Source organism: Arachis stenosperma, chromosome 9 (genome assembly GCF_014773155.1).
Source record: "Arachis stenosperma cultivar V10309 chromosome 9, arast.V10309.gnm1.PFL2, whole genome shotgun sequence".
NCBI lineage: Eukaryota > Viridiplantae > Streptophyta > Magnoliopsida > Fabales > Fabaceae > Arachis > Arachis stenosperma.
The window spans coordinates 35,707,098-35,720,733 of NC_080385.1; the positions used below are offsets into that span (position 1 = coordinate 35,707,098).

Below are 13,636 nucleotides of genomic sequence, written 5' to 3' on the forward strand. Positions count from 1 at the left end.
CACTTGCCGCTGTGCTTTGCATTCTCGCCGCCGGTCTTTCATAAGGTTCCAATTTTACTTCTGATTTGTTGATTTTGTTAATTATATTGTTGACTCTTCTATTTCTTTTGTTATTGTTGAATTTTTTTTATTTGTGGATTTGTTGATTTTGATAATTACATTATTTTTTATTATGATTCTATTATTGTTGTTGATTCTAATTCCATTCTACTTCTATGGTTCTTCTGTTTCTGTTTCTTCTGATTCTGATTCTGATTTCATTATCCATCGTTGTTGTTGATGTTTCTGGTTGCTTTTACTTCTTTTTTTTTTTTGTTCTTTGGATTTGAGAGAGATAGTGATGGAGATTATACAGATTTATTTTTTCATTTCTGTTTCTGCTTTTTTTTATGTTTATTATATTGTTTCATTGTTGTTGTTGCTGGTGCTTTGATGAAGAAGAAGAAAAAAAAGCAATGATGTTGTGTGATGGAGAAGAAGAAAAAGAAGAATAGAAAATGAGGATTTTGGTGAAGAAGAGGAAGGGTATTTTGGTCCGAATGACGATTTTAAAACTGAATTAAACCTTAAGGACGAATTCGAATGCAAAAAAAGGTTGGAGATAAAAAAATTTTCAACTCCTACCTTAAAGACCAAAATCGTATTTAAATGAAACACGATTAAATTGGAGTAACTCCACTTTTATGCCATATTATCTAACCGTTACTATGTTTAGCGTGGCAAGAATTGGTCATGACGGTGTTAGTGCTCCAATGATAGAAAATGAGAGAGGGACTAATGTGGTGCATTTTTTTAAATCTGGGAGACTTAATTTAGAGTAATTGAAATCTCGATGACTAAATCCGTGTAACTCATCGATCACAGAGACCAAAGTGGGATGTAATTCTTTCTATTTACTAAAAATATAAGATAGTAATAAATGTATGAATATTTAAGATGATGATAGGTATTTACGTTGGTGTTTATTTTAGTACAATGATAAAGTTTTTGTAAATTCTATCTAATCCTTTCTAAAATAACATGTAATTTATCTTCTATGATATGTCAACTTCTAATTGAATGTTATCTTAATGATAACTAACTATACTTGTAACTTAAATTACCTCAGTTTAATTAGAATTAATATCTTAACCATAGCAGGATCATTTTATAATTAAATTATTATTTAAAATGAGTAATTATCTAATTTTTTAAAATATTAATAACCAATATTTTTTTCAAATAATTCTTTCTAAAAGAACACTTTTGAGTTTTTTTTACTTGAAGCACATTATCACTCTTTAATATAACCGCTCACTATCTAGCGTGATAATAATTGAATACTTTAAATATCATTTTATTTTTTTATTTTTTTTGTCTTTTTTTATATTTTTATCAAATTGTAAGATATTTTTACTAAATTATAAACCCGGTAAACTTTTAAAGTTTTAAATAAATCTAACTATTCATGCTAAAATTTTAATATTATTAGATAAAATCAATATAAAGAATGATATATCATTATCAAAAGAAATAATAAAAAATTGGATAGGAATGAGATTTTATGAGTTCAGCTCTACCAAAGTATGTTCAAGTTTCAAGTTAATTACTTGATGAGGTGAACGATTTTGGGTACAATTTTAAGAGGCACGACAACAATGAAAAAATGGAGAGGAGTGAAAACCATTAGAGAGAGAGAGTTAAGATACCTGGTTTGGAAAAAGTTTTTTAATTTTTCTTCCGTGTTTTGAAAAAAATTATTCGGAAAAAATAGGATTAATTATTAATATTTTAAAAAGTTGTATATTATTTTAAAGAGAGTTGAATAAAATTTAACTAAACATGTAAAAAAGTAATTTATATATTATTTTAGAGAGAGTTAAATAAACATGTAAAAATACGATACATATATATTATCTATATTAGTATTTAACTTTTTTTTAAATATATATTATATTATTTTTTATACTAAAATGTCTTTATGATTAATTAAAAAGGGAAAGACAAAAACTCTATTCTCCTTCAGGCATGAGCACTCCCCATCTTGAGAAAACAATTTGATACCGAACATCTCAAGTCTCAACTATAAAATATAAATGTACATATTATTACACTCGGTTACAAAATCTGAAAGAGAAAATGATACTTCTCCTGTGCCCAGCAGATGAATTTAAACGTCCAAGAAACACTGGCATTAAATTAAATACAAAAATATAGTACAAAATTCAGGCTGGTTACCAGCACGTCAAAGAATTGAGTTTCAAATAAAGGATGATCCTACAGAGCATTATAGTGAGACTGACTTCTCCGAATGCTGGGAATTGTCATCATCAAAAGCCAAATCAAAGATCTGCATGAAGTCATCAACAAAATGAACATCAAGACCTTCTTTAACATTTGGTGCCAGCTCGTCAAAGTCTCTCCTGTTGGCAGAAGGGAATACGATGGTCTTAACTTCGCTTCTCCTGGCAGCTATTGTTTTCTCCTTAACCTGCACCATATTCAAAGCATTGCATGAGTCAAGGAATGCAAATAAATAATCCATATCACCAAAAATTGGGCAAGGGTTCATAGAGGTTTGTATTCTTTTTCCATTTACGGGTAGTTTTTCTTTGGTGTCTTTCCATTTATAGTTAGTTAATATGCTAAAATATATTTTAGTTACAGAAAATGTTTTATCTTTTTCAAATAATTATAAAAATACAACATTGTCTTCGACTTTAAAATAAGATAATTTTCAAGATCAAGTAGGCCTTTAATTGCAAAGTAGATACTGAAAGCAGGTAGCCAACGCATGGACAATACCATTTCCTTTCATAAAGAAAATATTAAAGAGAAAAAAATAAATAAATATGTAAGCCTGACTGCAGCTAAAGATTATAACCAATAAGATCGGAATAAATGGCATTTCTCAACCTACCCCGCCAATGGGAAGAATCTTTCCGGTGAGTGTGACTTCCCCGGTCATTGCCAGATCCTTTTTTACAGGCTTCTTCATAGCAAGGGACAACAATGAAGTAGTCATCGTGCAGCCAGCACTAGGTCCGTCCTTTGGTGTAGCCCCTGCAGGAACATGGAGATGTAACTTTGAATTTGCAAAGAAACGATTTTCTGGTTCCTTCTCCAGTAGTATTCTTCTGGCAACTGTATGAGCTATCTGAGCACTTTCTTTCATCACATCCCCCAATTGACCAGTGAGGTTCAGGGCTCCTTTTCCATCCCCTTCCTCGACAAGTGTTGTCTCTATATAAAGGGTAGAACCACCCATAGCTGTCCAGGCAAGACCCATGACAACCCCAATAGGTGTCTGATCGTAGATGCGTTCAGCATGGAAGACAGGCTTGCCAACATAGTCAGCTATATTTGATTTATCAACCAACACTTTCTCAATTGTCGTAGTTTCAATTTCCTTATCTTCATCACTTCCTTCCTGCCAAAATCAAGATCCATACAAATGAGCAAACAAGTGAGCTGTTGGACAAAATAATTCAGGTTTATAGAAAGAAAACACATCAACTGCTAAATGTGTGTTCCGATATTGGTAGAGGCTGTTCAGATACGAGTATAAAATACATTTTTTCCATCATTTTTTTTTGGCCAATATAGAACTGTTATACCATGTTTGGACATGTGAGAAGAAGACCGACAGAACACCCAGTCAAGAGGGGGATGCGATGGAAAATGGACAAAGGGTGAAAGGCAGAGGAAGATCTAAGAAGACCAGCCATGAGGTGATCAAACGAGATCTACATGTAAACGGTCTCTCTGTAGACATGATACATGACAGAGGTCAATGGCGTCGTTTGATTCATGTAGCCGACCCCACCTAGTGGGACAAGGCTTTATTGTTGTTTGTTGTTGTATAGAACTGTTATACCATAACATCTGCATGCTCATGGCACAACCATAACATCAAGTAATGTATTGGAGAGTTACTAACTTTTCATTCACTAATACTCGGTTTTATTTGGTAACTGAATCAATTGCCACAAAGTAAATTTAACGAAAAAAATAAAAAAATCATATATATATGCTCCCAGAAAAGTTAACATTACATACCTTCACATCTGTCAATAGGTTTTCAGGAGATTCAGATTGATCAACTGGTAGATCTGTTTGCTCCTTGTCAACTTCATTGTAAGGCTCACTCATTTGTTCAGGGTTACTACTATCTGCTACCATGGAGCTTTCCTTCTGATTGGGATCTGGATGTGATTCAACATTATCTTCTTCAACTCTTTTAGCCTCAACAGATTGAACACTAGCAACAGTGGCTTTTGTCTCCCCTTTCCTCACTAGTTGTAGTGCTATCTGCGATACCACAAACAATATTTTGGGCCCGGGTAACCAAAGCATTTACTAAAATTCAAATATATTGAAATATAGCAATCTCCAAATTGAAATCAAACAGCTAAGTCAATATTAAGAAACAACCAACAGGAGATAAATAAGTGCAACTAAATATAAATATAGTGGCTCTTGCTCATTTGACACCATACTTAGAACATTGCTAATGGTTATGGGCAACAACCTACTATTAACAATAGCACATCTTTAATTCTGCCATAACAATTCACCATTTCACTAAACTTTTACTTTGTCCAATGATAGCCTAACTATGCCATGTCATTTATCCAAACTTGGAACTTGCTATACAAAGATATTCAATACAATTGAACTATATACATGCAGACTTAAAGGCAGCACCTTTCGATATATTTTCTCTATGTGCTTTTGGAGATTCCTGACACCTGCTTCTCGGCAGTAATTTTCTATCAAGGAAAGAAGAGCAGCATCGGTCACTTCCACCTGAAGCAAGTTCATTTTTGTAGTTAATATTTAGTCGATAAAAATGAAAATGGCTATAAAAGATGGCATCGTCATGTTTGCAGTAACCATGGATTTCAAGTATGACATTCTTTGTGTATAAAAGGGACTACAACATGGGTGGAAAAGAAAAGTACTTGTTCTGGCTTGATTCCACATGCTTCTCGTGTACTCTTCTCCAGATAATCTCTGGCGATGTGCATTTTCTCGTCAGTGATGTATCCAGCAATAGCAACAACCTCCATCCTATCCAACAGAGGGTTTGGTATCATTTCCACTACATTTGCAGTGCAAACAAAGAGAACCTGTGGAAATGATTTCAATGGTAAGTCATGTGGTTAACATGTTGAATAACCAAATTTTCCCCTAGAATACTATCATTAGCCACGCAACCATAGTTATCAAAACCGAGCCAATAATCGAACTAATCAAGACATTGGGTCAGTGGTTAAACTAATAGGTCACTGGCCTAACCGTTTAAATAAAAATTAGTTAATTCAATTTCATATATATATATATATATATATATATATATATAAAACAAATAACAACTTAGCCTAGAAGTATTGCGGTAAGCTTGCCTAGGCATACTAGGAGAACCTGGGATTGATTCCTGAGTGATATAAAACAGGTGCTAATGCCATGCTGACGTCATTGCTTCTGTGACCTGCCGGTTCACTTGGTCCGTTTAAACCAGGTTTGACCGGTTTTCAGTGGGTTGACCAAGTTTGACCAGTCTAAATACTAAATTAGACCTGGTAGGGTTCGGTTCACCAGCTTTTCGGTTGAACCAGCTAATTTGGTTTGATAACTATGCACACACCCCACTTGAACATAGACATGAACATATTACATATACAAAAGGATGTCACCATTCAAGCTACCAAATATTTTACCTTTGATAAATCAATGGGAACATCAAGATAATGGTCCAGAAAATTAGCATTCTGCTCCGGATCCAAGAGCTCTAGCAAGGCACTTGCTGGATCACCAGCATGTCCTCTGCCCAACTGTCAATTGAATAAAACAAATATTCAAATATGAATACCAAAATCATCCTTCTAAATTCTAAAAGAACATTTAGGAAGGAAAATAAAAATGATGCAGCATATTTATTTTGACCCAAGGGAGAATAGAATACTCAATTCAAATAAATTGAACCAACTACCAATGTATTAATAAATTGAACCAACTACCAATGTATTACTTTGTCAATCTCGTCAATCAAAACAAGAGGGTTGGCTGTCCCCACATTCTTAAGGCATTGTACCATCTTTCCTGGCATAGCACCAATATAGGTTCTACGATGACCCTGTAAGATGGCGTATATATGATTCAGAACACTACCTCATTTGTTGCCACGGAACTAGCATATAATTTAACCTTAACAAGGAGACAGAAAATTAGCTACCTTTATTTCAGCTACATCAGCTAATCCTCCTACAGAGAAACGGAAGAACTTACGGTTCAAGGCACGTGCAATTGAACGGCCAATACTTGTTTTGCCCACTCCAGGTGGACCAGAAAGACAGATTATTTTTCCTGCAAATATGAAAAAGATCAGGAATCATGTCAACCTTTTTGAAAATGAAACGATGATAGGCACCATAGGCAATAAATACACCATGATATTTAGAAGACTGATACAGTCAACCAAGTTATTAATCTTCCAAACTTCTATGCATAAAAAGTTAATTTAAATAAACATAACTAATAACATACTCCACAGCTTACACTGGCATGTTCTCCCATAACATAAAATAATTTTTTTTGGGGTAAAATATATGTAAATAGTCTATATATATATATATATATATATGAAATCAAGCATCAAGATATGTGGTGATTAAAGATTTCTTAGCAAAAGCATCTCTGCTTTAAGAAATGACATCACTATAGTATCTGTAAAACTTGGCGGACACTAGATACATTACTATTGATATTATATTCAATCAATTAGCTGTAAGTGTCAATTAGGTTAGATTAGAATCAATTATAAATGATTATGTTTATCTTTAGTAGGTATTGTAATGATTAATTAGTGTATATAAATATATGAGCTGAGGAGTTCAGAAGCCTCAAGCTTTTCACGTTAAATCACTGTCTAAACAATTACAAAAATGAAAATGATTACCTTGAGAAGTCCCTCTTAGTTTCCCAACAGCTATGAATTCCAATATCCTTTCCTTCACATCAGTTAATCCATAATGATCTTCATCCAGAATCCCTTGTGCCCGAGTAACATCGAAGTTCTCATCACTGGATTTTGAAATAATAGATCAACCAAATTATATGAGATTCACAACAGTCATAGTAAAAGTAAAGAACGCTACACATGGTCCATTTGCTTTTAGTTCTGAAAAAAAAAATTTTAAAAAATGAGAGGAAAGAATTAAGTCAAACAGATTACCTAAGAGGAATTGACGTTGAAAGAATTAGCTTTTGTTTTTGGATATTTTATAAGGACAAAACAATATTATTTTCAAAGGCATGATTACCAAAAAGAATATCTACTTCTACTATATATAATCTACTTCTACATCTACGTCTACAATTTATAATCGGAATTGGGAACACCGGCGGGGTTTGGACATTTGGTGCACAATTTTTTTTCTATAATATCCTTCATCATATATGTCAATAAAAATACATTTTTTTGTTATTTATAAGACTTGAATCCAATACCTCATTCTTATACTTACCTTCTTGACTTATCTCACATTTATTATTATTACACATTTAATATATATAAAAGGATATAGATTAATAATAGCAACTAAAAGTGGCTTATTAATTCATTAGTATCATATAATTCAAGCATCCTTAGTTGAGTAGATGTTATTATAGGCTAATAATGAAATTTCATCTTATCAGACTCATTCACTGTTCCCAGAATCTACTGAAAACTCTATCTACGCATTTTAGTTAACACCACAAAAAACCACCAAAAACCCTTTTTGACTTGTTCTAATTTGAACTATCAACCACATCTGTCCAACCCAAATAAATGGTAACAGGGATGTTTTAAGATATCCTTGAAATCACAAATTTCAATTCCTACAGCCAACAGTAATAAGAGCAAAGTTCTGTAAACACAAACCTGTATTCGCCCCAAGGTAGTGCAGTCAACCAGTCCAAGTAGTTACGGGTAACACTGAATTCACTAGAACTAGCCTCCAACAGTTGCAGCTTTGTGAGTTCTTCGTCTATGACTTGCAAAACATGAGGGGGGCATTTTTCTCTCTTTGGTTCAATCCTTTCCCTGAATTTACCTTAAATAAAAGAAAAGGTAATTCTATTTTATCAACAAGCCAAAAAAAACTTCACCAGAGAATACAACCATTCAGCCATACTTGATGGAACGGCTGGAAGCAATATAACTCAAATATGATCAGATTATTACTGCAGGCCGGCCAGAATATGAAAAAACTATAACAAAGAGAACATTCCTACACTTCTTATGCAGCCACAAGATTTAAAGGATACTGCATAGAAACACAGAGGTGAGGACAAGATAAAGTTAAACCAGTCAAGTGAGAATCATTTAGTGATTTCTAAGTCATGAAGACTTTGATCACTAATTAATTGATTCAACAATGATCTTTCCTACATGCTTATATACACAATCAAAATTGAGGCAAGAAATGAGAAACAAAAAGAAGTGTATCATCCTGATTTACAAACATATTATAGAGCAGAACATACTAGTGAGAGCTGTCTTATCATCAGTCTCCAGACCCAATTCCTGTAAATACACCAAAAGAACGAATAAACAATAAATTCTGACCAACTATATCATTTGCAAAGGATAATAATTTAACTCATGTTAGGAGAACTGTATTGCATATTTCTTTCAAATTTCTATGCATGGTTAGAGCTACTAATTGACTTTAACTGACACAACAGATGAGCCATTTTGGCCATTGATGAGCTTAGCAGTGGTCTACACATGATGCCACCATCTCTCTCAGCAGTGTGTAGAACCACTGCTGGCATTCTATTCGGTGATGTTTCTGGACATTTTGTTTCAAGTAGCAATCAAAACAATATGTATCTATAGGAGTATAGGTTGAGAAAAATGCTGAGCGTATATCTGCTGTATTGTTTACTATATTCTAGGGAAGTCACACAGGCCAAGTAGTTACATTTTTCTATAGTCGTTATCTTGTGGTTTTGAAAGTTTTGGTGTCAATCTAGGGCATTGATCTTGCTGCTGGTATTCCCCTTATGCTAATACTTGTAGGCAATTTAAAATAAAGGATTGAAGAATAGAAGCTAAATCAAATATGCAATGAACCAAACTTTCTAGTTAGAAAATAGGTTGACAAGCCAGAAATAAAAAGTTGTTCAGCATTACAGGCACACCGATGTATTACATAACCAAATCATGAGAGATTTGTAGTTTGTACCTTCTTTATGGCCTTAAGTTGCTCATTTAACAAGTAACGGCGCTGCTCACCACTTATCTTTTCTTCAATTGCTTTTGCAATTGATTCCTAACAAAATCAACACCCGCGTCAATATATGATGAAAATTTGAGGGGAGCATAAAAGTGCATTCAAAGGAACTATTACCTGAATCTTACTGATTTCCATCTCTTTCTTTACCAACTCCAGTGTGAGTTTTAATCGTTTATACACCTGTTCAGCAAAATCAGAAACAATAGTTCCAATATTATAATTTTAAAATTCCACAGGTTCACTTATTTATATGTTAATTGAAATTAAAACTGATTATAGCCTCAGAAATATCTATATTTTTATATATAGTCTGCAATGCATAAAGCCAATCTTTCTCAGCGTAAGTGGCAAAGTGCACTACTCACATCTAACTCTTCAAGAACTTCTTGACATTGCAATTTGTTTGCCCCGGATATTGCAGCTCCAAAATCTGCTAGCTTCGGATAAGTGAAATCACCTATATGCTGTGCATTTTAAAATGAAGAAAGTCAACGTGACATGATAAAATAATATAGGTTAAGTAATTAACTAAGATCCAATATTAATTGTCATAACCGTCAAATAAAGTCGTACTGCATCATTCATGCTTATATGTTTCACAAAAAGAAAACTTATGAAAACAATAAAAAAAAAAAAGAGAAAAAGATAGCCATTGTATAGTACATGATCGTATAGTCCATTCAGTTGCTTATAGGTTGTAAAAAGAATATAGTTTCACTATCCTGCAGTTATGTTATAAAAAGAATTTTCTTTCAGAAAATTCCTCATTATTTACAAGGAACAAACTGACTCAACCAAATAATTGAAATATAATAATGGACTGAAAGCTCTTGATCTTCTGATTGAAATGGAAGTTATATTTAAAAAATGATTGTTGATTTGTTTGCTGTAAATGCAGCTCATATCTCATATCAGACAGATAGATAATATTTCAATTTTCAATTGATATGACATGAAACAAACTCAAGTATTCTATAATGTATTAATGTCAAACATGCACAATGGACAATTATATTAAATTAAACAACAAACTTTTAGTTTCCTCCACAGCAAACCTAAGGTAAATGATTATTACAAAACCCACATTATGTTGCAAGGATGCCTAACAAGTCCATATCACCAAGATCCAGCATATTTGAATTTGAGTGATGCTTCTTGAATACATGAAAATTGTGAAAGCTATCACATTTTTGGGGTTCTCAACATTGTACAATAAAGCAATCAGGACAAAGGAAAATGAAAGCATGTGCAACAACTGAATTTGAGGTTTGGGGTTAATTATGTTAAAAGGACCCTGGGCCTTGGATAGGAATTAGTTAATTAGCAAGAAGAAATAAAAGAGATTATGGTTATTAGAGGTGTAGAACAGGTTCAGATGAGAAATTAGTCATTAAGTCTGGGGAGCAAGGGAAGTCTCAAATATTGCTAATCCATTGTGGTTTTGTATACAAGAATAATGCTCACTTAACATTCTGATCCCGTTCCAATGGATGTATATGTCTATATGTTAACAGTTTTAGTCATTAAAAACACATTAAAAAGGTACATTTTCAAGGAATTTAATATGTGGTTAATGAGAATAATAATAATTTACCCACCCTTTACCAAACATTTTTGTTCCTCACTAAACCTTTCATATTTCTTCCTTCTACCACTTCGGTTCCACTCGCAGTAAATTTATCAAAAATGATGGATAATAACTATTTTCCATGTGACAAGATGGTGTGATAGATCAATTCATTGGATTTGTTACAATATTAAGAAAAGATTCATTTAGTCAAGTAACTTAAACATGAGACACTAGAAAGTAATTGATGCAAACAAACAGTGCCACATAAACAAAGGATAACTCCAATTCCCTCTCCCTAATAAACTCATATAGAGAAAGATCCAAACCTTAGTGTAAGTCTGGACGTGGTCTCTCCAAAGGGAACTTGTTTTAAGAACATCCCTTAGGGTTGATATAACCTCAAAAGATGTGGCCTTTATAAGATCATCATCTTTATTATATGGCTTATCCTGCAGCACCAAGTAAAACCACATAAAACTACAATAACAAGGCAAAGAAACCTATTACTCCTGACCAAGATGTAGACTAAGGAAACAATAGATAGCAGTTACAAACGAACCTTGAGATGATCAACTTTTACAGTAAGTGGATCCTCACTAACCTGTAGATAAGACACAAGTTTTCACATCAAATAATCATCAGAATATTTTAGACGCATACTAAGAGAAATGATTATTTGTAAACAGAAATCCCTTTCAAATGCGAGAAACACCCAGTTATACAAGTAGGATGGCACAAAAAGATACATCAAACATCAATTTTTCTGTGTTTTCCATTTGGTCAATGCATACCATCTCTGTTATACGTAGACGCCGATGACCAATCAGAATCACCTGTTCCCCATGGATGCTCGAAATCTGGCATTGAAAACAGGATTAGCGACAAAATCAGATGCAAATATTCAAGATATGTAAGTCATTGATTCAAAAACTCATACTTGAGCTAGAGTCCCAACTTCATGAAGACGATTAAACAGCTCTTTTCCTTTTAAATCGTACACACTTTTTTCCGTTTCAGAGCCAGATACTATGCTTGGATCAGCCCCTGGATCATCCTTAAGAAGGAAAGCACCAGCATAAGGGGCTTGTCTTTCTCGACTTTCCTGTAAAGCTGCTAACAATTTTGGATCCTGGATGAATAGTAAAATACCAATCAGACAACCATACTGGCAGCTTTTTCAAGCTATATTTAAACATCAGTCCATCATTTTGATAAGAAACAGTACCTTAACATAGATTGGCATATAAAATCCTGGGAAAAGTGGCCGATGTGGCAATGGCAATGCCAAAACCTGATCCGAGCAAACATAAGAATACAAACATTTTATTATATTTTCCAAACGAGGAAAATGGTAATAAATCAATGTATAAAAGACATACCATTGATAAACTCCAAATATTTACTTTAGCGAGTAAAATAATTAAAAAAATGGACATTGAAACCATAGCTATATTTGCCTGATGAAGGAACAGCACAGTGTACTGTTGCATTGAGACAAGTAAGAATTCGCAGCCTTGGACACAGTTTACATATTAAAAATATATTTGTTTTATGTTAAATTAAAAAAAAAAACTAACTTGATCCATAACTCCACAGTCCACACCTTGCATAACAATGATAATTTACTACCTAACTACAATATCGACACACACATTCTTCATTCATACACTTCAAAGTTCAAACTTAACTTCAAACACAGCATCAATAACCAAAAACCAAAATTCGGCAATTGTTGAAGACTAATTTAAACAACTACAGTTCTAAAATAAATCCCAAAAAACTAACAGTGAGGTAATCTTCAGGTCTGGGGTAAGTGGACACTATAGCCGAAGAAGCCTTCGCCTGCGCCTCGTCGGGGGCACCGGACTCAGTCGACTTCACTTCCGCGTCAACCGCCTGATCCGACCCGTCGCCAGAACCCGAACCAGAACAGAAAAATAAGCGCCCAACCGAGTTACCATTCCTCCGGCCCAACCCGCCAAGTGAATTGAGCACTCGGAGCAGCGGGGAGCTGGACTCAGCGACGGGCCGGAGCGCCGTGACCGCCGCGGCAGAGGGGAAGCGATGGTGGTGGATGCGGGAGGAGGAGGAAGTGATGAGCTTCAACATTGGTTTGTTCAATGAAGCAGAGGAGCGAATGGAATTGTTGAAATCGAAGGTTTTTGAAACATGCCCTAGAATACTGTTCGGGAATTTAGGAAATGGGGCTTAATTGTGCTGGAAACGTCCATGGATGCTGTTGAAAGAAGGAAATGGGAGGGGGTGTGTTATTTTGTTGAGGGTTAAGCCCTTCATAAACCCTCGCATGTCTAGTTTGACGAAACTAGCCTTTTGTTACCACTGAAGTACGATTTTGTCCTTGAGAATATTTTCATATTTAATTATTTATTTAAATAAAAAACCCAAAGAATAACTTGGCAAAATAATTACAAAATTTATCCCATTTTTATTTTAAAAAATTAAAATTCTTTTACTTATTTTTTGTTTTTAAATTTTAAGTCTGTCCCACAATAATTCGTTTCCAATTTTTATTTTATATTTGTTGAAAAAAAATATTTTTATTCTTTTTTATCTTATTTTTAATACAAATCATATTTTTTACACTTCTCTCTCTAAAATCTTACAAAACAATTTTTTTTATAATATAAGAATAAATTCTCTCCATTTTTCTATCAATTATTTTATCAAGTATGATTTTTTATCATTCAATTATTTTTTTCACATATTTTATTTTAGTCTCACTTAAAAAATATATAGTGAGATATTACATTTTAAAACAACAATTAAGTGAAAAAAACTG

At 33.5% G+C, this 13,636-nt stretch overlaps 1 protein-coding gene across 1 annotated transcript; it reads right to left on the minus strand.

Annotated features, from left to right (window-relative positions):
• Window positions 1–2,046: 2,046 nt before the first annotated feature.
• On the minus strand, window positions 2,047–13,085 carry LOC130950976 (lon protease homolog 1, mitochondrial-like). The gene is made up of 20 exons (XM_057879581.1): window positions 12,622–13,085; window positions 12,062–12,127; window positions 11,774–11,965; window positions 11,628–11,693; window positions 11,396–11,437; window positions 11,163–11,285; window positions 9,632–9,730; window positions 9,381–9,446; window positions 9,216–9,302; window positions 8,512–8,551; window positions 7,907–8,078; window positions 6,941–7,065; window positions 6,218–6,348; window positions 6,014–6,118; window positions 5,703–5,816; window positions 4,944–5,111; window positions 4,687–4,788; window positions 4,039–4,290; window positions 2,900–3,409; window positions 2,047–2,470 (listed from the first exon to the last, which is right to left on the minus strand). The coding sequence occupies exons 1-20, from the start codon at window positions 12,943–12,945 to the stop codon at window positions 2,267–2,269; spliced, it is 2,988 nt and encodes a 995-aa protein (XP_057735564.1). The 5' UTR covers window positions 12,946–13,085; the 3' UTR covers window positions 2,047–2,266.
• Between the last annotated feature and the right edge of the window lie 551 nt (window positions 13,086–13,636).

Excerpts from the sequence above, each read along its gene's own strand:
- LOC130950976 (XM_057879581.1), bottom strand. The coding sequence starts at position 12,945 with ATGTTGAAGCTCATCACTTCCTCCTCCTCCCGCATCCACCACCATCGC. Across the intron at positions 11,286-11,395 it reads TAAAAGTTGATCATCTCAAG|GATAAGCCATATAATAAAGA; the intron begins GTTCGTTTGTAA and ends TTGGTGCTGCAG. Across the intron at positions 8,552-9,215 it reads AACTTAAGGCCATAAAGAAG|GAATTGGGTCTGGAGACTGA; the intron begins GTACAAACTACA and ends GTGTATTTACAG.